At 37.3% G+C, this 24,879-nt stretch overlaps 1 protein-coding gene and 1 non-coding gene across 17 annotated transcripts in view; one reads left to right on the top strand and one right to left on the bottom strand.

The window, feature by feature from the left end:
* The window catches only part of LOC123625117 (abl interactor 1), a 104,691-nt gene extending 80,811 nt beyond the window's left edge, over positions 1-23,880 (bottom strand). For all 16 annotated transcript variants that reach the window (XM_045533411.1, XM_045533420.1, XM_045533331.1 and 13 more), the window contains exon 1: positions 23,546-23,880. In XM_045533411.1, the coding sequence (XP_045389367.1) occupies positions 23,546-23,662 (117 nt within the window). In that variant the 5' untranslated portion in view covers positions 23,663-23,880. The remainder of the gene's footprint in view (positions 1-23,545) is intronic.
* Positions 16,596-16,702, top strand: LOC123631097. Its single transcript, XR_006732973.1, has one exon. It is a non-coding gene; the product is annotated as a U6 spliceosomal RNA (small nuclear RNA).
* Positions 23,881-24,879: the final 999 nt, after the last annotated feature.

Genomic DNA, 24,879 nt, shown 5'->3' with positions numbered 1-24,879 from the left:
CCTACAATAGCAGGCCAGTGAGGGAATACACCACAAGGCTGGAGAAATCCGACAGGGCCTTGAGAGCATGCTAGGGAATTTGGACTTTATCCTGAGGCTAATGGGGAAACACTGAAGGATTTTCAGGAAGATATGACTAGTTTTGGTTTTAGAACGATAACTTCAGCAACTTGCCCAACGCAGCATTGCTGGGAAGGAACAGAGCCATTATGTCTCCCAAAGCCATGGTTGTCCACTATGCCACGCTGCCTCCATTTACAATTCTAAGAATGAACAAAGTATAAGACTTCTAATGTGGCAGAGTGAAACTACTGAAGTACTGCCTCTAAGATGAACCACTCCAAGTCATCATTAATTAATTTATACACCACATGAATTTTAATTCAGTGGAAGAGTAAAGAGAGGAGAGTGCAAAGGTTGACTTTCTCAGGATACTTGAGAATATTTTTGACCTATGAAACAACTGATACTCTATATAGAGGTCCTATAAATGGAGGAAACAAAAATTAAACATTTAATACTTTTTGGGTTATTCTTCACTGAAGTGATAAATTCACATCTTTAAATCATAAACGAGTAAGTGTAACTTGGCTAGGAAATTTGCTTAAGCAACATATTGCATCTTTTTACAAACTACTGGGTAGGATGGTAGTTACAATAATAATGTCACAGTCAGCACCACCCTTAGTTAATTGACTTGAGAAAAACAAAGTACTTTTGCTTTAAAAAAAAAAAAATTCAAGTTTCTATAAATATTAGTAAAAGTACCTTGTCCTACCACTAATTCTGCCTATTTCTTCACTGCTATAGTTTGGATGTTTGTCCTCACTCAAACCTCATGTTGAAATTTAATTCCCACTGTTGGAAGTGGGGCCTAATGTGAGGTGTTTGTGTTATGGGGGTGGGTATCTCATGAAAAGCTTGGTGTTGCCCTCAGGGTAGAGATCTCCCTCTTAGTTCTCATGAGAGTTAATTATTAAAGAAAGTCTGGCACCTTACCCCTCTCCCTTCCTCTCTTGCCCTGTGACCTCTGCAAACATTGGCTCACCTGCCCCTTCTCCATGAGTGGAAGCAGCTTGAGGCCCTCACCAGAAGATGTTGGCACCATGCCTCTCGTGCAAACTGCAGAACCATGCGCCAAATAAACCTCTTTTCTTTATAAATTACTCAGCCTCAGGTATTCCTTTATAGCAACCCAAACGGACTAAGACACTTAAACCAGCTTACAATACAGTTTCATAGAGTTAGTCTCAGCCATCTTCAGCCTAGTTATCTATTAATCACATTTTCCAAACCAAAAATCAGGATCAGTATGACACTATCTCACAAATTACTTTTATCCTAATTTCTTAATCTGTTCTATAAAAGTATAATTACAAAACTATAAGAATCAATTAACAAATCTTTATTGTAACCAACTGAATTTTCCATTATATATTACAACTATTCCAAAAAACCTGAAATGTAAACAGAGAGATATTCTGTTCGCACAGGTACATTATAAAACAGAAACAAGAGACAAAGAGAAAAATATTTACCAATGAATTATCACACATTAAATCCCAAGCAAGTAGATAATTTAATCACTTAGAAATGTAAATGCCGATTAAGGGGATACAATAGTATTTTTTTAAAAGCCATTCGTTTCTGTATGTTAGTTGCAGTACCGTTTTGGTCCATCACCAACGACTACTCATTATATTATAGCATAGTAATTAAAGTTTAGGCTGTATAACAAAGATCAACAGTATTTGACCCTCAGGCCAAATACTCTTCCTCCCCTACCCCCATTTTTTTTTTTTGCAAATAAAGTTTTACCAGAACTCAGCCACAAGCATTTCATTTACATATCACCTGTGGCTTTCTTACTACAATGGCAGAGTTGAGTAAATGTGACAGACCATATGTCATACAAAGCCTAAAATATTTACTATCTGACCCTTTACAGAAAACATCTGCCCACTCCTGCTCTAGAACAGTGATTCTTAACTCTAGATGGACGTGAGCACCAGCCGGTGAGCTTTTATTTTTTATATATCAACTATATGTTTTTTAAATAAATTGTACTGTATATATTTAAGGTATACAACATGCTGTTATAGGATACATATAGATTGTAAAATGGTTACTATAGTGAAGCAAATTAACGTATCTATCATCCCACACAGTTAAGCATTTTTTTTTGGGGGGGGGGGATGTTTTTGTGGCAAGAGAAGTTAAAAATCTACTCATTAAGCAAAAATCCCCAATACAATCCAATTTTATAAACCATAGCCCTCTTGTGGTACATTAGATCCCTAGACTTTTTCATCCTACATACCTGCTACTTTGTAACCCCTGACCTACATCTCCCCATTTCCTCCCTATTCCCACCCACTCACCCCTGGTAACTACTGTTTTATTTTCTACCTCTGTACATTTGACTCTTTTTTAAAAAACTTTTTTTTCAGATTTCACATATAAGTGAGATCATGCAATATTTTTCTTTCTGTGTCTGGCTTATTTCATTTAGCATAATGTCCTCCAGGTTTATCCATGTTGTGGCAAATGACAGGATCTCCTTTTTTAAGTGTGTGTGAGTGAGTGTGTGCGCGTGTGTGTGTGTGTGTGTGTGTGTATAAAACACGGTTTCTTTATCTGTTCATCCATCAACAGGTTGTTTCCATATCACGGCTATTGTGAATAATGATGCAATGAACAAGAGAGTGCAAAGGCAAATATCTTTACAAGGTGGTGATTTCACTTCTTTTGGGTACGTGCCCAGAAGAAAAATTCTGGGTCATACAGTAGGTCTATTTTTAATTTCTTTAGGAATCTCCATAGTGTCTTCCATAATGGCTATACCAATCTACATTCCCACCAACAGCCTACAAGGGTTCCCTTTTCTTCACACCTTTACCAACATTTGTTATCTCTTCACTTTTTGATAACAGCTATCCCAGTGGGTGTCCACTGATATCTCATCCTGGTTTTGATTTGGATTTCTCTGATGATTAACATTGTTGGGCACCTTTTCATATACCTGTTGGTCATTCTTATATCTTCTTTGAAGAAATGTCCGTTTAAGTCCTTAGCCCATTTTTAATTGGGTTATTTGTTTTTCTACTATTGAGTTGTATGAGTTCTTTATAAATTTTGGATATTAACCCCTCATCAAATATGAGGTTTGCAAATATCTTTTCCCAATCTCTAGGTGGTTGTTTCATTTTCTTGACTGCTTCCTTTGCTGTGCAGAAGCTTTTTAATCTGACCTTGCTCCGTTTAATTTTGTTTTTGTAGCCTGAGCCTTTGGTTTGGCATCCAAAAAACAAATTTTAGGTGGATATCAGGACCACTGATGAGCTTTAAAAAAATTCCCGATCCTGGGACCCAATCTAACTTTCTCTCACTAAAAAGATGGCAATTTCATTGGTCTAAGGTAGGGCCATTAGCTATTACTATGCAAGCACAAAAATGTGTACATTAAAACAGGAAAACACAAAAGATAAAAATCAGGATCTCCAATAGCATAAAAAATGAAGGCAAGAGGTTAATACACAGACCACAGAGTACTACATAATAAATAAGAGCCACAAGTTTGGCTCTGGTTTCTATGAATCCAAAAAGATAAAGAAACAAGATCACTATATGATTTATAGTATCCATGTGGTCAAACATCTTGGTGGAAGCAAACCTTTTCCTAAAACTTGCAAACCTTTTCCTAAAACTTCCATCTGACTATAAAAGGAATGTTTTATTGCAATTCTCCTCAGTGACAATACATCATATATTCCTCCCACCTTACTCTGCACTGTACCTCTTTACCCAAAACCAAAAAACAAAAACTCAAAAGTGGCAGGACTTTAATACAGATAGTACCATGCTGCCTTTCTTCTGCTTTTGTGGGGGATGGGGACGGTTTAGGAAAGTCAGAATGGGTGGAAGAAATATACAACTGAATTGGAAATAAGTGGTTTATATATACCATGAGACATTAATAAACACCAACAATAAATCCACTAATGTAAACAGTCCTCAACTTATGACAATTAGCTCATATAAGAGTGATTTATTCACGCTTATAACTCACTTCTCTTGTATTTATACACCCATCTAATGGTTTCTGTGGATTATGCCCAAATGTGTCCAGACAAAGGAACAGAATATGTCAGGACATAACAAAAGCATAATTTCATCTTACCACTGTTAAATTTAAAACATGGTTTCTCTCTATTTTTAAATGTGGGGAACACTGATCTGGTTTTCTACAGTTACTGACAGGAGTTCAGGTGTATTTCTGACTGAGACCTCATCTCCTCCTCTACCCTCTCTTGCATCTGACACTACTCACAGTTCTCTCAAAAAGCCTTGTTGTCTTGCTGTTCCTACTACCTATATATCCCTGCCCCCCAACCTTCCCTTCCCCTCAACTCTTTAAAATATATGACTAGGCTAAATTCATTCTTTATGAGAAGCTTTCCATGAGACCCACTCCCCGCCAAGACTGCACTGTTCCTTAGAATTCTAAAACTTCCTTTCAAAGAGGGATAGTTTTCAATCCACATATAAGTCATATATATTTTGAAATCTATAAAAAGATTCTAAGTGTATAAAAATGCCAACCATCTATAACACAGAAAGTTATGACAGAACATCAAAATTAACATTAGAAGAAACTTGTACCTCATGCCACAATAGCATATAGCCAGAGACCTTGGAGTCCCTTTCTTCTCCTTCCTCTTTCTCCCCCTCTTCTGCCCACACAGCCAGCTAGCAGTCAAGCCTTATTCCTATTCTCCAACCCACTGCTCTGCCAATCAATTCAACTGTGGAGGAGTAAAAGCTGGTAAGTGTCAGGAACCAACTGTGTACTAATGGTTGAAAAAGACAGGGTATATAGATTCACTTCTGTGACTGCAAATTACCTTCCGTAGGCGTATTACCTTTATGATGGAGGAGAATGGATACAGGTAAAATAAGTCACCTTTGAGTTCTCCATTTCCCCTCAACACCTTGGTATATCCTTCACCAAGGCTTCCTGATTCTTATCTTCCTTTTCTACATTACTAAAGCTACCTCAATTCAAGAAATACTCTTTACATCTGGACAAATATAACAGTCCTCTAACTGGTCACTGCATCCAGTTTCTCCCTTCTCCCATCCATCCTGTACCAACGCAAGATGAAATCTTCCTAAACCACATTCTCTGTGCAAAAACTGGAAGGATATAAAATAAACTTACAGTCTGGAGAGAGGGGATGAATAGCAGTGCGGGGAGAAGAAGAGGCATTTTGGGTTTGGCTTTTAATATAACTGTATTATTTTTTGAATCTTTTAGAGGAACATATTAATTACTGAAATGCTCTTAAAAAAAGCTGCTTGACATTTTCTCTTTCCATAAGCAAAATTCTGACTGCCAAAACTAAAATTAAAAACCTTTCAAACATAACAATTATGTTTCTTCTATACAGAACATTTCCTGAGTTAAATATAAATACTATACAGCAATTTTCTTTTTCTGAGATTTAGGGCTTTATACTCTATCATTCAATGATTTCTACATAGCTTTATTATATATAATACAGACATCACAACACATCGCACTACCTAGCAGAGTCTTCCATAGCATAGATAATTAATAACTATTTGTTGAACAAATCTCCCTCTATTTCAGTTTAACTCATCCTGATAGCCTCAAACACTCCTCTTTCTAGAAAAAAAAATAGTCACAGTCTACCATGATGATTCCACGCATAAGAGATTTGAGAAAATCCGCCACCACTTGCTACCATTGCCTCTAGACTAGCCTCCCTCCAATCTCTTCTTGACCTCCTTCCAATCTGTACTCAATCCTCCTTTCAATCTTTTGTCCACTCTAAACAAAAGTAACCTTCATAAAAAGTAAAAATGATGTATTGCCTAAAACTTTAAATGCTTTCTCATCAGTGTCAGGAAAAAAAAAACCCAAAATGCTTAACACAGCCTATCAAGCCTTGCTTCATCTGGTCCCTACCTACCTTCTCACAGATCACTCTACTCTGAAGTACACAGGTCTATAACTTGTTCAAAATCACTGCTTTCACTCACTTGTGAGCCCGCATACGTGCTGTTCCCCTAGGAGAGATATTGTTTTCCCTTCCCTCAAATTTTTTCGCTTAACCCTTCAGATCTCAACTCCAACTTTATGTCTTTGACACATCAAGTTAGATGGAGGTACCTGATACATAGTTTCATGTCAACATGTACCTTCCCTAGATAAAATTTATTATAGTTTGTGATTTATTTGATTAATGGGAAAGGCAGGCTCTAAATTCCTTTGAGGACAGAGATTACATCTGATTGACAAAACACAGTCTGGCATATAATGGGCAGAAAAAGTTGCCGAATATATTCTGTAATACTGTGAAACACAATACATGCAAAATATATATATATATTTATATTTCATTTTACTGAGCATTTCTTTTGGAACTTCTGTGGTTCTAACTAGGGAATCCTTTAAAATTTTTCCAGTTTTCTTTGGGATCTTTATGGCATTCTCTGATTATTCTAAAAGAATGAGAGTATCATCTGTTTGTCTTCCTACTATTCAAAGCAAAATTCTAATATTATTAGTTTAGGGGAACATGGAACTGAAAAAGAAAAAACAGGTTTCTCAGACCTTTTAAAAGAAATATGGTTTGAAAGAGAAATGGATAAATCCAAAGCCTTTTTTCATGGAAAACATTAAATATATATAATAAAGGGAGAAAATGCCAGAGAAACAGCTAAACAAAAGTGTGTCCCCCCTCATTTTTTGTCCTTTTCTCCCACTTTAGTTGGGTCGTTTTAATTTTTTTAGATGTAAATACATAATACTGAAAAGGAAGCTATGTTCCATGCAAAAGATCAACAACAGATTTCTTCAAATCTAATTTGGAACACACTCAAATTAGAAATGAATAATTATTGTATAATTTTAAATTTAAAATTAGTATTTCTTACTGCTTTCTAAAATTCATATAATATGAACATCTGCCTATGAATCAAATAAATTAATACAATTTACTAAATTTTTGGTATCGGTGAAATTTGTAAATAACAAATATACGAAACTTTTTAAACACATCAGTTTGAAAATTAGTACTGCTGAGAAGCAAATTATACAGAGCAGTAAAACCCAAAATATAAAAAAACTACCCAAAATAATTAGTATAGCATATATACTATGCTCAGAGACTTCCTACATAAAGAACTTTAAAATTTTTATTTTAATAGTGACTACATTAGCAACGCTCAATACTCATAGTGATATACAATAATATTTAAAATTCAGACTCCCATTACGACAAAAGGAAGGTATTAAGTCTACTGAACCAATCATCTATACCAGAAGTTCTTCAGTGTGGTCTGCAGACCCCTGAGTATCCCTAAGACCCTTTCAGGGGGTTCATAAGGTCAGAACTAATTTCATAATAACACTAATATTTGCCTTCTTTTCTGTGTTGACATTTGCACTGATGATGCAAAAATAAAGGTGAGTAAAACTATTGTATCAGCCCCTTAGCATCAACCAAAACAATGTCACCAACTGTACTAGCAGTCATTGTGTTCTTCACTGGAAAAACAGGAAAAATGTAAAAAAATTAAAAAGCCAGTTTTTCACTTTAAAATGTTCTTCAGGAAGCAGGAAAAATCATTAATTTTATTAAATCTTGACTCTTGGCCGGGCGCGGTGGCTCATGCCTGTAATCCTAGCACTCCGGGAGGCCGAGGTGGGTGGATCACTCAAGGTCAGGAGTTCCAGACCAGCCTGAGCAAGACTCCGTCTCTACTAAAAATAGAAATAAATTATCTGGACAACTAAAAATATACATAGAAAAAATTGGCCAGGCATGGTGGCGCATGCCTGTAGTCCCAGCTACTCGGGAGGCTTAGGCAGTAGGATTGCTTAAGCCCAGGAGTTTGAGGTTGCTGTGAGCTACGCTGACACCACGGCACTCACTCTAGCCTGGGCAACAAAGTGAGACTCTGTCTCAATCAATCAATCAATCAATCAATAAATCTTGACTCTTTAAGAAATGCCTTTTAATATTTTGTGTGATAAAATGGAAAGCACACATGAAGTACTTCTGCTACATACTAAGAATTATGGTTGCTGTTAAGAAAAGGGACTTGTGCAGCTTATTTGCAAGCTGAATAAGCCAATTTTCATAGAACACCATTATTACTTCCAAACTGACTGACAGACAAACTATGGTCATTCAGACTTGGGTATTTGGCAGGCATTTTCCTGAAAATGAATGAAGTGAGCCTATCTATCACTTCAAGGAAAATAACTGGCAATATTTGTTGCCAATAATAAAATTTGAGCATTCAAGCAAAAACTAGAATTTTGGTAAACTTGTATCTATCAATGTGAACTTGAAAGCTTTCAATATTTAAAGAATATTCTAGTGAGATCTGTACTAATATTAGTGAATGTGATTTTTTTTCCATATTGTATAACGAAATGTGTCAACACTCAGATCTGCACAACTCAGTGAACAAATATTTTCCAAATGACCTATGCAAAGAATTTTAATGTAATGGAGTATAAAATGTTCACTGATACGGTTTCAGAGTCCACACTGCAATTAACCTGTAAGAAACTACCATCTGCCAAGTTTTGATGGCGTATCAAATAAAATTACCCACAATTACACGCACAGACAATTAAAATACTCCTCTGTTTTCCAACTACATAATTATGTGAGGCCAGATTTTCTTCATATACTTCAGCCAAAATAAAATATTTCAACAGGTTAAATGTAGAAGCGGATTTGAGAATTTAGCTATCTTCTATTAGCCAGTCTCTGAGATTAGGAATAATATAAAATAATGCCACTCTTCTCATTAAACTTTTTTGCTTTGGAAAACTATGATTATCTTTCATAAAATATATTGTTTATGTTAATAATAAACCCATTAGATGTTATTTTAAATGAATTAATAAGTGATTTAAACTTCTCAGTTTTAGTTTTAATACAGTAAATACTGATAGATATAACCCACCTAAAGAAAGGTCTCTGGGGTCCTTAATTTCTAAGAGTTGTTTTTTTTGTTTTGTTTTGTTTTTTGTGACAGAGTCTCACTCTGTTGCCCAGGCTACCGTGCCATGGCATCAGCCTAGCTCACAGCAACCTCAAACTTCTGGGCTCAAGCAATCCTCCTGCCTCAGCCTCCCGAGTAGCTGGAACTACAGGCATGCGCCACCATGCCCGGCTAACTTTTTCTATATATTTTTAGTTGTCCGGTTAATTTCTTTCTATTTTTTAGTAGATACGGGGTCTCGCTCTTGCTCAGGCTGGTCTCGAACTCCTGACCTCGAGTGATCCTCCCGCCTCGGCCTCCCAGAGTGCTAGGATTATAGGCGTGAACCACCAAACCAGGCCAATTTCTAAGAGTTTAAAGAGGTTGAGACCCATAAATTTGAGCACTGCTAATCTATAATATTATAGAAAACTGCTCTTGCTCAAGGCATAAAGACAGAGATACTCTAATTTAACACATCCTCACCTATATTCTCTTTCTTCAGTAAGACTTAGAAAAATTGATTTTAATAAAAAAGATTTTAGAACATTTAAGAATTTAAAAGGAATCACAGCCCATAAACAATCTGAATTAACTCATTTCCTGAATAACCTACTTATTCAGTGTCTTGATATCTTAACTATAACAAAGGAAACATTTGAACATATTTGCTAACAACAAAATAGAAGGAATAGGTTATAACTATTAAATAAAGCAAAGATATTTTTTAGAGGAAATCAAAGAACTCAGAAAACAACTACTGAAAAACATCAGAATTGTAGACCTGTAAGTCACAGAAACAAACTCTACTAAAAACCATCAGAACTGTCACTCTGGACAAAATCTAGTTCAAACTCATCCTTTTATAGAAGAGAAAACAAAGTTAAAGGATGGTTAAGACACAATTAATTCATAACAGAATAAAGACTAGAACCAAACCTCCAGACACTTGTAAAGTTCATGTAAACTTTTCAGAGCTTATGTGCCAGGCATTGGGCAGGCACTAGCAATATGGAAATAAGACAAACTTGGTCCTGCTTTCTTGGAGACCGGAATCAAGTGAGCATCAAACAGGTGTAATGAGCACTGCAGAGGAAATATATAGGAGTGTATGGAAGCATTTAACAGAGTATAAACTGGCCTGGTGGGACAGGGAAAAGGTCTCTAAGGAAGGAACCTCCTTTTCACTGTCATCTACCAAAATCCTCGTCACTCCACTCCTTAAATAAAGACTGTAGCATCTTGCTCACTAACCACTATTATTCCTATCATTACTTTTAGCAATGGCAACATTCACTTCAGATAACTCACCCAAAACCCTTGCAAGCTCTTAGTCACTTTTTTCTTCCATTTTTATTTCACCACAGTCTAAATCTCCCAAGATCATTATGCCATTTCCAATCTAGATTTCAAAAATCCCACAACTCTAAACACCCAACTTCTACCTGTACAGATTACTTTACCTTGGTTCCAACTATCCTTTGCTACTACAGAACTTCCCATCCATTAATCCTACCAGTTTTTCACTACCCATGTCTCAATTTAGATGCGCTATAAATATAAAATACACATCAGATTCCAAGGAGTACAATGAAAAAAAAAAGAATGCAAAATATCCCATTAATAAACTACAGTCATGTGCTGCATAATGTTTTAGTCAACGAAGGACCACATATACAATGGTGATCCCATAAAAATATAATACCATGTTTGTACTGTACCTTTTATATATTTTGATACACAAATACCATTGTATGACAGTTGCCTACAGTACTCAGTACACTAAAATGCTGTACAGGTTTGTAGCACAGGAGTAATACGTTATACCATCTACGTTTGTTTAAGATGTTCGCACAATGAAATCGTCTAATAACGTATTTCACAGAATCTATCCTTGGTGTTAAGCAATGCACAAGTGTATTATGCTGACTGCTTATTAAAATGATTGTATTTTAGATGTACTGTGTTAAATAAAATATATTATTAAAACTAATTTCAGCCAGCTACAGATGCACACATCTGTAGTTACTAGTGAGGCTGAGGCAGGAGGACTGCTTGAGCCCAGGAGTTCAAAGCCAGCCTGAGCAACATAGAAAGACCTCATTTCTCTAAAAAAAAAAAATTACTTTCAACCTGTTTTTTTTTCCACTTTTTTCTTAATGTGGCTAAGAGAAAAATTTTTCATTATATTAATATGTGGCTCATATTATATCTCTATTGAACAGTACTGACCTATTCTATCATGACTCCTAAATGTTGATCTCTAACTCTTGACTCTTCCCTGAGCTTCAGAATAGCTACCTGGACTATCTGTCCATCCAGCTGTCTAATTGGTATCTCATACTTAACATGTACAAAACATAACTTTTGCTATCCTCCCCCCACCCCACCCCTGCCTGACCATCTGCCACCATCTACCCACATGTTTAGGAAAAAAATTTAAGCTAGGAATCATCCTTAGATTCCTCTATCTCATACCCAACACCCAAGTCACTAACAGGGCTCATTCAGCTCTGCCTTAAAAATATCCCACTGATCTAATTCTTCACTATCATACCCTCTACTTATTGCACATACCCTCCCTGCTGGTTGATTCTGCTCTTGCTTCCCCTTCATTTATTCCATTTCATCTATTTCCACTCAGTAGCCTGAGTGATTCTTTAAAAAGTAAATCAAGTACTCCAATGATAACTCCATTACACTTAGAATAAAATCTAACATATTTCCCTGGCCTACAATGCTTTAGGTAATCTGACCCCAGTAATCTCTCCAACTTCTCTCCTGCCAGTCTCCCTCTCACTAACTACCTACCCTCCAGCCACTTTACCCTTAGAAAAATTTTTCCCATCTCAGAGCCTCTGTACTTCCTTTTCCTTAGACATCTACATGGAAGACACTTCTCTAACCTCCCAATATCAACTCAAAAGTCACCTCCACAGAGTATCATTTCCTAACCTCCCCAGCTTAAGAAGTCCTCCTTCCCAATCTCACTTCTCTGTATCCCATCTCTGTCCATTTAATTTTCTAAATGGAACTTCTCCATATCTAAATATAGTCTTATTTTTTGGTGTTTACTGTCTGTCCCCACATCTTTATAACGAAAACTCCCTATGGGTAGGGACCATGCTTTGTTCTCTATTATCTCTCTGGGAACTAGAATAGTACCTGACACATAATAAGTAATCAAAGGATTTTTATCAAATGAAGAACGAATGTACAAATAAATACAGTAACCTTTCACGTGAATTACAAGGATCTAACAAATACGTAATATTCAGACCGAGAGGAATGAGTGTTCTAATCAAGGAGAACAACATTTGCAAATGCAGGTAAGAATGAGATTTCAAAAACCGAAAGAAGGCCAACATAACCAGCAAGATGAAGTCAATGGCACGGATGTGGCAAGACTAGAAAGACAGAAGCTATACTATATAGGGCTTCTTAGGCCTCACTGAAAGATTGTGTTATGTCTTAGTCCATTTATGCTACTATAGAGTGAGTAACTTACAAATGATAGAAATTTATTTGAGACCCTGCCTCAAAAAACAAAAAAAAAGAGAGACAAGGTCTCACTCTGTCACCCAGGCTGGAACACAGTGACTCCATCATAGCTCACTGCAGCCTCCAACTCTTGGGCTTAAGTGATCCTCCCACCCCAGCCTCCCAAGTAGCTGGGACTACAGGCACACACCACCATGTCTGGCTAATTTTTTAGAGAAGGGGCCTTGGTATGTTGCTATTCTCAAACTTCTGGCCTCAAGGGATCCTCCCACCTCAGCCTCTAGAATAGCTGGGACTACAGATACAAGCCACTATGCCTGGCTACTGAAGGATTTTTAAGCAGGGAGTGACATGAAGTACACAGGAGCTACAGTGTGGATAATGGATCAGAGGGGGATATGTGGTGATGAAAAGAGGGCAGTTAGGAAGCTACAGCACTCGTCTAAGCAACTGATAATGAATGCTCTGCAATGGGGAAGTATAATGGAGACAGACAAATTTAAGAGTCATTTAAGATGAATAGTCAACAGGACCTGTTACAGATAAATTACTACTTCTGGGATAGGGGGCACGGGCACAGATGCAGGGAATAATGGAGGAGTCAGGATGGATGCCCAAGTTTCTAGTGAGTGAATAGTAGTAAAGTTTTGGTGGGAGGCAATGAGTTCAGTTTCTAGCATCTTAAGTCTGACATGTCTATATTCCAAACAAGAAGAGGTGTCAAGCAGGTTATTAGATGTATGGATCTAAACCTCAGTGGAAGAAAGATCTAATCTGAGACTCAGATGGGAATAAATCAAACAGCCTGAGGTGACATATGTAGAAAGGAGCCTATACAAAGCCACTTTAATACTTAATGGCAAAGGAAAATAAGGAGCAGAGAGTAATAGGAAAAGCAGGCAAGAAAGGAATCATAGAAGCCATAGGATTAACTTCTCAAAAAAAAAAAAGAGAGAATGATAAACTATGAGAAATGATGCTGAGAAGACAAGCTAGATGAGAACTAAAAAGTGTTCAATGAATTTTGCAACATGGAGGTTATTAGCATAACTTCATGGAGCAATGGAGATGACAAACTAGTTATAACAGGTTAAAGAGTGAATGCAAAGTAAGAGATGGAGGAAGATGTCAACAATAGTTTTAACAAAACTAGTTAAGTCATAAAGGAAAGATCAGTTACTAGATAGGTATATGAAGTTAAAGGGGAGTATTCTAATATGGGAGACACTTGAAATGTTTTGGTTCTGACTATACAAATTCAGTAAAGCGAGAAGGAATAAAGACATAAAAAGTATAAGGTTTCTGAAGAAGCGAGAGAGGATGGAAGCCAGAGCAAAGAAGAAAGGACTGAGGCCGGGCGCGGTGGCTCACGCCTGTAATCCTAGCACTCTGGGAGGCCGAGGCGGGTGGATCGCTAGAAGGTCAGGAGTTCGAGACCAGCCTGAGTGAGACCCCGTCTCTACTAAAAATAGAAAGAAATTATCTGGACAACTAAAAATATATATAGCAAAAAATATTAGCCGGGCATGGTGGCACATGCCTGTAGTCCCAGCTACTCGGGAGGCTGAGGCAGTAGGATCGCTTAAGCCCAGGAGTGTGAGGTTGCTGTGAGCTAGGCTGACGCCTTGGCACTCACTCTAGCCTGGGCAACAAAGTGAGACTCTGTCTCAAAAAAAAAAAAAACAAAGAAGAAAGGACTGACTTTAGCTAGGAGGAAGGATACTTTTCCATCATAAAAAAAGGAGAATATGATGAGCAAGGATGCCAGTAGGTTTGGAGATGTAGTGGTAAGAAATTATAGGTCTTACATGATGAAAAGTCTGTTTACTCTGTGAAATAAAAGACAAGAAAGTAAAGAGTCAGATTTCATAAGGGAAGAGAAAATTTAAAATAGTTTATGGTGAGTGGAAGAATAAACTGACAAGGAAAATACAGTGGGACTGCCAAGCTATGTTGAGGGCCACTTTTGAGTGATAACCACGATTATAAAATGACACCCATGTACTCCCTCCCCTACACTGCCTTCTTAGAATAAGTATTTGTTATTATAAGTCTTAGGTTGCTAATATCTGAACTAAGAAGCACCTTTTTCTACATAATGCAGAATGAGTTCTGAAAAAGTTCCACACTTGCCTTTCCACAGAAGGAAAAATAAAATTTACCAAACACGATTTTATCACAGCATGTAGAAATTATTAACAGGAATTCATTACAAAGCACTCAGGAAATGAATGAATTAAAGCTAAGTTAAAGTTTTTCAATAACATATTTCTTCATTGACACAGTATTTTTGTTCCCTTTAAGTTTCAAGCAGATAAATAAAAATTGGCCCCAATTGAAAGCCCCTGAGAACATCCAACTATAAATCTTGCATACTGTTTCATCTAAATTCTGAGTAAGAATATAATGTCACACTTGATTTAATAATTGGATAATTTCATAGTACTAAAATTGTTTTTGGTTTTCAAAATATACTATGGCCGAAATACTTTCTGCCATAGTGTAAATAATATGACTTTATTAATTATAAAGCATAAAGAATAAGCATATTTTTAACGTATTTATCGTACAGCATGAAAAATAAATATATTCGCTAAAGGCTGTTCATAATTGTGATATTACAAAGGACTTGTACTATCTAAGCCATATAGTACTAAAAAGTTTAAAATTTGTATATTTAACATATCTAATATTACTTTGGTAATCAAGGGAAAAATTACACTTTTATATAAAGTGAAAAATTAGTTTCCAAGGCTTAATTTCTATCAATGAACAGTGAAATTCTAAGTATATGTTCATGCCTGGGATTCCTTCATACAACGCAGTACAGTGGTAGAAATTCAAAATTATCTAACTAGAAACTCAGACAATTATGTATTCCACAACAAAATATCATCATGAACCACTCCTAGGTATATATACTCAAAAGATTTGAAAACAAGCCCTCAAATATTTATAGATGAATGATGTTCATAGCAATACTATTCACAACAGCCAAAAGGTAGAAACAACCCAATGGTCCATCACTAGATGAATGTACAAACAAGATGTGTTATATACATACGACGGAATATTTTTTATCCGTAAAAAGGAATGAAGTACTGATACACGCTATGAAGACAATGACCCTCGAAAACATCACGCTTAATGTAAGTGAAAAGAACCCAGCCACAAAGCCCACATACACACTTGTTAAAATGTATAGAATAGGTAAATCCAAAGACACAGAAAGCAAATTGGTGGATAACAAGTACCGGGGAGCAAGAGGAGAGGAAAATGGGGACTAACTGCTTAACAGATCCAAGGTTTTCTTCGGGGGTGATGAAAATGTTTGGAACCAGATGGAGGTGGTAGTTGGACAACACTGTGAAGGCACTAAATACCACTGAATCATAAACTTTAAAATGATTTACTTTATATCATATCAATTACACCTCAATTTTTTAAAATTCCATTATGAAGCAAATAATACAGCTATATTTTAATCAACCTATGTCAGGAATCACTAACAAAATTAGCTGTAAATTAAAAATATATTATCTACTTTAAAGCTCTCTATTCCTTTTTCTCACAAATACATTGGATTAATAGTCACTAACTTTTTTCCCCACATATAAAAGTTATAGAAGATAACTGACATCTTTTATCTTTTTTTAGAGATACATACTGAACTATCTATGAATGAAATGATCTGTCAAAGATGTGTTTCGCACTAATGGTGAGGAGATATGAGAGGAAACCAGATAAAAGACTAGCCATGAGTTGATAATTGTTAAAGCTAGGCAATGAACATACAGGGTTGATTATACTATTATTTCCATTTCTGAATATGCGTGAAATTTTCCAAAATGAGTTTTTTCAATTACTATGCTAATAATTAGTATAGTAAGATTTAAATTAGTTTCCTTATACCGTAAGCTTTACTTGAGATGTTCCTACCAATATTCTTTAGTTAACATAAAACTCAATTACACAAACATTTGCTGAACATCTACATGTAAGGAACTTGTTAAGTACAGATGCATATCAAAATCAGAATCCATTTGATCACAAATACAGGTTGAGTGCTCGCTCCGGCAGCACATATACTAAAATTGGAATGATACAGAGAAGATTAGCATGGCCCCTGCACAAGGATGACACGCAAATTTGTGAAGCGTTCCATTAAAAAAAAAAAATACAGGTTGAGTATTTCTTATCCGAAATCCTAGGGACCAAAAGTGTTTCTGATGCAGATTTTTCCAGAGTTTGGATTATTTACATATACATAATGAGATATCTTGGGGATGGGACCCAAGTCTAAACACAGAATGCATTTATGTTTCATATATACCTTATAAACATAGCCTGAGGGAAATTTTTTGCAATATTTTTAATAATTTTGTGTATGAAACAAAGTTTTCACTGTAATCTATAATATGAGGTCAGGTGTGAAATTTTCCACTTGTGGCATCATGTTGGCACTCAAAAAATTTCAGATTTTGGAGATTTCAGATATCAGATTTGGGATGCTCAACCTGTACACATTATCTTCCTTAGGATGTTTTGTGTGTTTGGCTTTCAGATTTTCTTCACAAACGCTGGTTCACTACCAACTATTTCTGAGAAAGTTTTATTTTGTAAATGGAGAAAATGAGTAGATCCAAGGTTAAGAATACTTAACTTGGGTTGACACAGAGTAGTCAACATCAAGCACTTAAAAACAAACACTGAGTCTCTAAGGAATGGATGTTTACTGTTGAGATGATCAAGTCAGCTATTTCCTTTAAAAACAAAATCCAATAATTGCTCTTTTCCCAGTGTCTTATCTTTTCAATGATGCACTGTTTTTAAAAATCTCTTATTTTGTACCATAGTGTCTTGTTAAATATTAAGATCTAAAAAGTATATAGTTCTGGAGTTTGACTATTATTTCTTCTAAAATCAAGCCATAACTTCAATAAATATTACAACAAAAGACATTAGAAAAAATATAACCCTCCAATCAAAACTTTTTAAAAGCTTCAAAATTATCATTTAACTATTATTTTTTTCCTTCTTTTTACCCTTACCAACATTATTTTCATGGATTTTATAGAATTACATCTCCATTATCTCCTAATGTTTGATTGGACCTCTTTTCCCTATATTAGCAGTCTTCCTTTTTGGCTAATATAATCTTGACTGTTAACTCACAAACGTTGAATTCTTTTTTTTTTAATTATTTTTATTTCAGCATATTACGGGGGGTACAAAGGTTACATATAGTGTCCTTGCCCAACCTGAGTCAGAGCTTCAAGCGTGTCCATCCCCCAGATGGTGCTCACCGCACGCATTAAGTATGAATATACCCATCTCCTCCTGCCCTCCTCCCATCTGCCTGACACCAGATGAATGTTGTTACTATATATGCACTCAAGTGTTCATCAGTTAATACCAATTTGATGGTGAGTACATGTGGTGCTGGTTTTTCCATTCTTGTTATACTTCACTTAGTAGGATGGGCTCCAGCTCTATCCAGGATAATACAAGAGGTGCTAGATCACCATTGTTTTTGTGGCTGAGTAGAATTCCATGGTATACATATACCACATTTTATTAATCCACTCATAAATGTTGAATCCTTAAGACATAATTTGACTGAAGATAAATATGGTTACTGTAAATAGCCACAGAGCATATCCACAATTGCCCAAATATCTCTTTTCCACAGGACTGTTAGCATTCCTCAGTTATCAGAATCAACTGGAGAAAGCAGAAGCCTAAAAGAGGAATTAGAAAGTATCCTAAGGGATTATTACAACAATTTTCTAGAAAAACTCTCCAAAAGACAGAAGCATGCTAAAACTGAGGATCTAAACACACCAGGACCAGATGGAAATACACTATGTGAAGCTCTTATTAGTATTAAAGTTACAAAAGAAAAAAGAGAGAGGACAGTTTTAATGCAAACTTTCAAATAATATATAGTCCTAAAAATACTCAGTATTTTCTTTTAAAGTACTAGCAAAAACTAATATGACATTCTGTAATATGGACTTTCAGAAGAACAGATATGCTAGGTCAGATCCTCCTCTACCCAGCCCAGTATCAACCTTGACATCATTAATAAACACGTTGCAACATGGTATGGGTTAATTTATCAATTAACTGAGGATCTTCCATAAAATTATCTAACTTGTTTAATTCTTTACATTTCCAACCTATATCTCTAACTTTACTAGCCACTGCTTTACTCAAACTTCAAAGTGCAATTCTAAGAATTCTAACCATTCCAGTCTACCTTAAATATCCTCAATGATTTTTGACTCTTTCCTCAAATCTGGTTTGTACTGAATCAGATCTACCCAAAATATTTCAAGACATTTTTTGTTAACCTCTACTAATTCTTCTACAAAATTACTTACCACAATTATAACAATGAATAAGAATTAAAAAAAAAAAACAAAAAAAACAGGCAAGGATGCACAGAAAAGGATCCAGAGAGCTCAGTGAAATACTAGCCTATGATTACTATACACGCTCAGTATCCCTAATCTGAAATTCAAAATGTTCCAGAATTCAAAACTTTCTGAGTGCCAACAAGACACTCAAAGGAAATGTTCACTGGAACATTTCCAATTTCATATTTTCAGACTAGGGATGCTCAACTGGTAAGTATATAATGCAAATATTCCAGAATCCAAAACAAATCTGAAATCCAAAACACTTCCGATCCCTAGCATTTTGGATAAAGATACTCAAGTGCCAAAACTACTACTATAATCTGAGGTGATACAGTAAAGTCCCTAAATTATAAACACACCTCTGCTTATATTCACAACTTGAAACTCAGAATGCTTTTCAAAAGAAACAATGGTAAAAGAGTTATTAGGTTCCCAGACTTGCCCAACAAAAGCCTATTCTATTTATTCCGTGACATTCCTAAACAAGTCTTGAGATCCAGATTCATTCGTGTGGAAACAACATAATACGGAAAGAGCATAGCCTGTGGAGTCTGCCAGAGTAAGACAGAAATCCTCACTGCCAATTACTAGCTATAAGACAAAACAAAATTTATTTAACTTTTCTGAGTCCAAATTTCCTCATATATACTTATCCCCTGTGTTGCAGTTAAGCACCCTGTTCGGGATTTATTAAAAGGAATTTAGGATTTGGAATCAGAAAACCTCGGTTTGATTCCAGGCACTGTCTCATACAAGCTATTGAACTTCATAGTAGACATTTAACATCTCTGAACCTCAGACTGTTCATCCGTTACTCAAAAAAAAGGAAAAATCAGAGATCATAATTGTGACACAGTTTATAAACTGGCATAAACAGTACAGTACCAGAAATGTTACCTTTTACCTACTCCAACATACTCCTGCTCAAAAATTACCTGCCTTCCAAGATCAAATGTGTATAACTGAGCAAATGTCATGGGAGGAGTAAAGCAAGTTAAACTATGTAGCTCACGGTAACAAACTGTGATGATGTCCTCTTTATACTTCCAGAATGTAGAACATGCTTGATAACACAAATGAAGCTCTTGTTCGTGGAATTCAAGAAAGAAAAAGAAAAATTAAATTTAAAAGTTAATCTGTATGGAAGACTTTGCTATCCTAGCAATCTGCATCCTGAGAAACCTTCCTTAAGCAGTTTCTACTCCTTTTCATTTAGCTTTCTTTCCTGTTCCCCCAAACAGTTCCCATAACAAAGCCAGTGTGGACCCCTAAAGTAGAGCAGAGAGAACTGACTAGATGATGAATAAGTGTGTTCAAATTAAGGGGTGACTGTCCTTGCCATAATCCACCAAAAAATTCAATCTGGTCATATCAAACAAAAGACGGAAAAAGCAAAAAGACCTTTTTTCCAAATGTCTACATAGAGGTCTTACATAAAAACACTTTCTATTTTTAATATGATTTACCCCACAACAACTTTTAAAACCTGTCCTTCTTAAGCTAGTGGAATCTTCTGAGAAGTTTTCTTGTGAGTAACATAATTTAATAAAGTCAACAGGACCCAAAGAGCTAATAAACTGCTCCAAGGACTCAAATGCAGTACAGCCAAAAGAACTCAATTAAACACCTTAGCTAAACCGGACTGCGCTTTCAAACTGTAGGAAAACAACAAAATGAAAACTGAATTCTCAGGATAAAAATCACCTAAGCAGTAACATAACTCACCTTCGGTATAAAGAAATTCTCAAAAGACAAGTGACTGCATACTTTCCCTGAGACGAGGTATATTTATGAAGGGTATTAGTTATAACCCAATAAAGTTCACGAAAAGGATATGGAAAGATCTCAGTAGACACTCAAGTGGCTATTTCTAGTACTATTCATTACACATTCATAACAAACTTAGTGGCACCACCTACCACATCAACCTCCACATCATTTTCTGAGCTTGTCTGAGCCTGACTCTGTCTGAGCTCCTTGGGAAGGCAACTCGTGGCCTGGATCATGCAGCCCAAACTTTAAACATTACTAGCATATTGAGATAATCATGCCTATGTGTGGATCTCATTTTTTTTTTTTTTCAGTAAGATCAGAATACCTCACTGGTGTCACCTTTAAGACCACCAAAAGAAAACTTGGGGCTGGGCACGGTGCCTCATGGCTATAATGAAGGCACTCTGGGAGGTCAAGGTGGAAGGACAGAGGACAGGCATTCAAAACCAGCCTGAGCAACATGGCGAGACACCATCTCTACAAAAAATTTAAAAATAAGCCAGGGATGGTGGTGAACACCTGTAGTCCCACCTACTTGGGAGGCTGAGGCAGGATGATCACTTGAACTCAGGAGTTTGAGGCTGCAGTGAGCTATGGTCACATCACTGCACTCTAGCCTGGGCAACAGAGCGAGGCCTTGCCTCAAAAAAAAAACAAAAAGAAAAAGAAAAAACTTGGGACCAGTAACAATGGCTCTTGGCACTACGGTGTTAATATTTTTTTAAATGAGAGACTACATGAGAAATAAGACTTATCTTAATACCCATATTAGCAATGAATTTTTAAAGTGCTTCAAAATTATATGACGGTGACAGGAGGGGGAAAGGATGGGGTCAGGGAGGGGGGGAAAAAAGCATTACAGCATATAACTATCTGAAAAAGAAATAGTAAACACACAGGTTAAAACATGTTTACAGTTGCTAACTGTTGCCAACACATAGCAGTTACCACACCATATACTTGTCAGATTTCTCAACATGCAAAACAAAAAGGAGCCACCCCCTTATGAAGTACTTATCTGCTGACTTCTAAAGAGAAGAAATGACTTTTCTGGAATGAGGGCAATTTAACTTCCTATGCTCTCCCTTTGACTTTCAAAATCTTGGTAAAACTTTCAGCAAATTAAGGTTCTCCTCAATTCCAAGGCTTTTCATGTTAAGTTGAATAAAAGTTGCATATTTTTAATACTGATAAACTACAAGATCAATTTTCTATTTGCAAACTATGTCCACATTTCTACTAGATTTTAAAATGCTTTTTAAAAGGCTAAATATAAAGTTTGCAAAAACAAGTAATACAGTAGACATGGCAGACATTCAACAAGTTTACTTATCAGAATTCCTAAAGAAAAAGCTTGAAAAAAATTATGAAGATAAATTCCTAGTAGTGCTACTGAAGATACAATGTTACTAATATGGAAATTGAGAAATATTCAAAATACTCTGAAAACAGTATCTCCCTCTAAAAATAAAGACGAGAAGCATTTACCAACACACACATTACTGGTTCTTAAAAATGATAATCACATGGGAGGCATTTCTATAAATAATTTTGTTCTGAATTGCAATAACCCTAACCTTTCAAAGCGAGTTTTGGTCTTGCCTTACCAATAACAAGCCCATTTTTGGTGTCATTATATTGATACAAAAGGCTCTGCTATTTTATTTGCTTCTACTGCAAACTGTTGGTTTACACAGTTAAAGATCTACAAAACTACCACACACACTTCACTTCCAATCATTAAAACAAAAATGAACAAAAAAGCATCTGTTAAGGTCCCAAGAATTTTCTGATTTACGACAACAGATATCTTACGTTGTAGTTCAAAGGCTACATACATATGTTCATTAATCTATTTGGATTCATATTCTACACGTTTACTTCGGTTGGATAGACAGAAACCTCAGAAAATAAGCAACGGCGATGACACCATTCTATTTTAAGTTACTTATAAAGGCTACAGTTCAAGAACTTTTGGGGGAAGAGAGAGCGTTTAAGACAATTCCCCAAGTAGTTAATAATTCGTGTTTTATCATTAACCATAGCCCTAACAACCCCTAGAATACATCATGGTGGGGGAGGAAGTGAAAATGATGGGGGGGGGGGAACCCGACTTGAAAACGGACAGGCAGGCAAATTTACAAACCTTCAATTAAAGGAATTTTAAGATTAACTTCTCACAAACGCCCTCCCTCACTCCCCACACCCGCTTCCTCCTCTCCTCCGGGAGGTCTCTGTAATGTGACTCACGACAAATTTTTTTAAAAAAATAAATAAATAAAAGACACACCCTCTGGGTTGAACTGACATAATCGCCCCCACCCCACCCTCCGCCGACACACACCCCGGTTTTCCTCTCCCTTCTGCGGCTTCTCCCTGCGCCTCGTCCCTGCCCTTTCCTCTCCTCTCACTCTCCGGGTCCCAGACCCCTCTCGGGGCGCGGCGGCGGCGCGGCGGCAGCTGGGGGCTCCGGGACACAAGCCCGGCGAACGGGAGCTGCCGGCGGGCAGCGCGACTCCGGGGGCCGAGCCCGCGGGGAGGCGGACGGCAGGGGGGCGCCGGCGGCGGCAGCGGCGGGCTCCCGGCTCCCTCGCCCATTTTCTCTCTCCTCTTCCACGGGTTTCAACCACCACCGCCACTTCCTGTATCGCAGCCCGACTCCCTCAGCCGGGCCACTTGCTCCCTCCTCGGCCGGGCCGGGGCAGCCGCTGAGGTTAGGGCAGTTCCCCACCCCGCCCAGCGGGCTGGTCACTCGGGCGGCCGCGGCGGCTCCTCCACCCGGCCAGCAGCGCCCGCCGGCCGCCCGCGCTGCTCACCTGTATGTAGTTGTTTTCACAGTAGTCCGCCACCCGGGTCAGGTTCTGGTAACTCTCTATCAGCGCCCTCTTGCCAGACGGGATCTCCTCCTCTAGTAACATCTGCAGCTCTGCCATTTTCCACCCCTCTGCATCGCTTCCTCTCGCGTTAAAGAGACAGAGGCAGCAAGGTCCGCCGAGGCTCCGAGCACCTCACAGCCCGGATACAAACCGCCTACCGCCCTCCCGCCTGGTATTGTGGGAGTGCACCTCCTCCTCTTCGTCCTCACTCTCTCCAGCCTCCCTCCACCCGCTGCGCGCAGCCGCCTGAACCTCGTTCTCTCGCGAGCCTTCGTGTCTCCCCTCGATCACGGGATTTTTTTTTCCTTTGGCACGGTCTTCTGGGAATTGTAGTCTCACATAGGCTAGCGTCGCGTCTAGGGCGCATGCGTCCAGAGAGCCTCCGAAAAGCGACGAGGAAGAGCGCCATAAAGAATGACGACGGATGGTGGCAGTGTTAGGACCGCGGTTTCCTCACAGCTCCGGAAGATGGCGCCACCGGGTGACTGTGGGGAGTGAAACCGTTTCCGAGAAAGCTGTGTAAATTGGCAGAACTCGGTTAATTAGGAAGTAATGAATATGCGACATCCATTCAGATACGCACTAAAAAGGGGTAGAATACAGAAAACTCCAAATCTTTACTTCCTCTGTCTTCTTAGATACAACGCGACTCAGGCTCTACTTTGTAAACTTCCGCCCCCATGAATGAATTTTAATTCATTTAAAATGTAGCGAACATTTGTTGATTGCCAGCTGTGTACCAAGCCTTGTACTACACACTGGGGTACAAGTTGAGTAAGGATACTCTGTACCCTTAAAGACTCACAGTTTTAACATAAATACAGTTCTTTCCTGTCCTAATCTTTTTCTCTGACTCTCCTTTGGATACATCTTACACTTTTTAAGTCATGTGTACATTATTTCTCTTGTTTGTGCACGATCATTTTTGTTTTCGTTCTTTTTTTTTATCATCACCTGCCTCGAAGAGTCTCAAAAGGCCTTGTATTTCAAGCTTTTCACTTCAACAGGAACATAAAACACTTTTCATAGTGAAAAGTGGTGTCCAAAGTCTGAAAAGGAAACTAAAGATCACTTTAAAGTCCATATTTTTATTTCTCTCCATGAAATCACTTGAAATCGTAATAACTATAGGAATAACAACATTACTCAACCAAATTAAAAAATTGCCACAAACAGGTATATATTGCATATTGCCTTTACTAGGGGCCATAAAATGTTCAACCTCTAAAAGGAAAAACTTAACTCTCTTAAATAAAAGAGGTAACTAACTTCCC

Source organism: Lemur catta, chromosome 1 (genome assembly GCF_020740605.2).
Source record: "Lemur catta isolate mLemCat1 chromosome 1, mLemCat1.pri, whole genome shotgun sequence".
NCBI lineage: Eukaryota > Metazoa > Chordata > Mammalia > Primates > Lemuridae > Lemur > Lemur catta.
Note: the sequence above shows the minus strand (reverse complement) of the source record. Positions and strands in the feature narration are given on the sequence as shown.